At 53.1% G+C, this 2,495-nt stretch overlaps 1 protein-coding gene across 1 annotated transcript in view; it reads left to right on the forward strand.

Annotated features, from left to right (window-relative positions):
• The first annotated feature begins 1,903 nt into the window (after positions 1–1,903).
• PAQR7 (progestin and adipoQ receptor family member VII) overlaps positions 1,904–2,495 on the forward strand; it is a 3,360-nt gene continuing 2,768 nt past the window's right edge. Inside the window, exon 1 of the mRNA XM_009332122.1 lies at positions 1,904–2,495. This exon is cut by the window's right edge and continues 879 nt beyond it. Within this exon, the coding sequence (XP_009330397.1) occupies positions 2,326–2,495 (170 nt within the window). The 5' untranslated portion in view covers positions 1,904–2,325.

Below are 2,495 nucleotides of genomic sequence, written 5' to 3' on the forward strand. Positions count from 1 at the left end.
CAGAGCCCCACCCTGAGCTCCAGCTGCACCCGTGTCCTGAAGTTACCCCCCCCTCCCCCCCCGGGAAAAAACAAACAAACCTCCCAGGAGGGGGGAATCGATCCCTGACTGCCCCAGAAAGGGTTTTGGCAGGGCTGGTGCCGCTGCTCCGCCGGGAGGAGGGAGAGGCTGTCCGGGCGCGGGGCCTGGAGCCCAGCCACCGAAAACGTGCCCGGCTCGCGCGTACCGGGGGCTCGGTGAGCCTGTGCCGAGAAGAAAACGATCATAGCTTAAAAGAAACTTATTTGTGCTTTGGAAGGCTAAATCCAGATGTACTCACGGGAGCAAACGGGCATGTAAACAGCTGGGGGCTGAGCCTGTGTCATTAAAAAAAAAAATCAGCAGGATGGGTGGATGCTGCTTGAGAAAGGAAATGCTCCGTAGGAAGTAACAGGCATTTGAGGCAACGTTATTGATATTTCGTAGGTATGTGGTGGTTCTTATTCAGAGTCCAAGCCAGATTAATGATTTCCAGCGCTGCGCAGGATGTGTTCCGTTCGTAACTGAGCATTGCTCAAGGCTTCGTAGCTAGGAAGAGCTTTGCAAATTAAGTCCTGCTCCAACAAGTTTTGGAGGACCTGAAGTAAACACGGCTCCCTTTTTCCTGCCTCGTGCCTGGCTGCTCTGAACGCAGCTTTTCCCGCTGCTTTTGCCACAGCGTCTGCCTGCGCAGAACCAGGGGTGCCTTTCCTGTAGGAGTCTGTCTTCTGGCAGCCGTGACGGGGTCAGACGCGGTCTGGAGCTGAGCCCCCTCCCCACGTACCCAGGCGTCCTCGTGGGCAGCGGCAGCCCTGGCACAGAGGCAAGTGCTCCGGGCATCCGAAGGGCAGCGTTTTCTTCCAAACTGCCCGTAAGAATTTTGGTCAAAATAGCTTAACCTGGGAAGTTCTGCTTTTGCCCGCATCTCCCCGGCAGGACTCGAGGCTGTTTCAGTTCAGTGCAGTAGCTGCAAGTCCGGAAGAGGTTTATGAAGTTAATTTTTCACTGGCAGCCTGCGTGTGTTGCAGTGTTACAGGAGGGTTTAGGAGGCCAGGCAAGGGGAAAATGCCCTCTGCGAGGTGCTGCCCCGAGCCAGGGCGGTTTTTGACGTGGAGCTTCTTTAACCAGGCGAGGTGGGAAAGGAGCATTCAAGAGGGAAGCCGAGCAGCAAAACAGCCTGTTTTTATCTGTGTCTGTGCTCCTCAGCTTCAGGCAGGCATGAGTTACAGACCTATCTCTACCCCATTTTGATGAGGAAATTACAGAGGTTTTTAAAATAAACAGTCCCATCCCCTCCTCCTCCTGTTCCCAAACTTTGAAGAGCTTATCCTGCCTGAGCTGTCCCTGAAATGGCTGCGCTTGCCAGGAGCTGAGGTGTAAATCAGCACTGGAGCTAGACGGGAGTCGGGCTGTTTTCTTCAGAACTTGTCTGAGCAAGAGCAGGTAAAGGGGGGGGGGGGAATTCTCATTTCGAGCAGGTTTTGTTCAATATGTTTTTAAGGCTGCCGTGAAAAGGCAGAACAAGCCAGCGAGGCTGCCTTTATCTTGGTAAGGACAGCAGCTTCAGAAATGTAAATATTGAAATGCCTGCTCGCAAAGATTAGGCTGCTGGACCTCAGTGATGCAACAGGATGAACTCGCTTGAGCTGTGTTGCTTTTGTGCAAAGCCGCATTGAAACTGAGGAGCTGAAAAAAGACGGTAAAAACTCTAAACGCAGAAGTTACATTTTCTGTTACTGGCGTTAGTTATTTACGTTCTCGGATGCACCCCTTGTGAGGCAGAGCAGGTCGTCTCGCTGCTCGTGGGAAGGCGGCTCGTTGTTACTTGTAAAGATGGATACCGCAAAGCTTACAAGGGGGAGAATCTGGGCCGCTCCTGGGGCGGGACGTCTGTTTAGGATGTTTAGTTTGTTTAGCAGTTCCCATACTGCTGGGACGGGGTGAGCCTAGGAACCGCTGCATCCTGGCGCGTTAATTATTGTGGCAATGAACCCCATACTCATGTCCTCTACCTCCGTACTCCTCCAGACAGGTTGCCTCTACAGCATGGGGCGCTCCGGCAGGGGTTCTTAAATCTCCCTTCAGCCTCCTTCGTATTACTATTTTTGGTGATTCTTTTATTTCAGCTATAATGAGGCCACTCTCCAGTCACGCATGTTTTTACGTATCTTTGGAAAAAAGCCCAAGCATTCAAACAGCCCCTGCTTGTTGATTTTTTGGTAAAGTCACTATCAAACCCCGCAGGAAAACTTTCTTTCCGTCCCAAAGGTTGTTTTGCACGGCGGGGAACTGGAGTTCGGCTGCATCATGGCAACGGTCGTCACCGAAAAGCTTAGCCGCCTCTTCATTAACGTGCGGCAGGTCCCTCAGCTGCTGGCCCCCCTCTCTCCCTCCACCGTCAGCAGTTCAGAGGTGCCGAAGGTCTTCTGGAAGCCCTACATCCACACCGGCTACCGGCCGGTGCAGCAGACCTGGCG

The sequence above is a fragment of the Pygoscelis adeliae genome, unplaced genomic scaffold (genome assembly GCF_000699105.1).
Source record: "Pygoscelis adeliae isolate BGI_AS28 unplaced genomic scaffold, ASM69910v1 Scaffold359, whole genome shotgun sequence".
NCBI lineage: Eukaryota > Metazoa > Chordata > Aves > Sphenisciformes > Spheniscidae > Pygoscelis > Pygoscelis adeliae.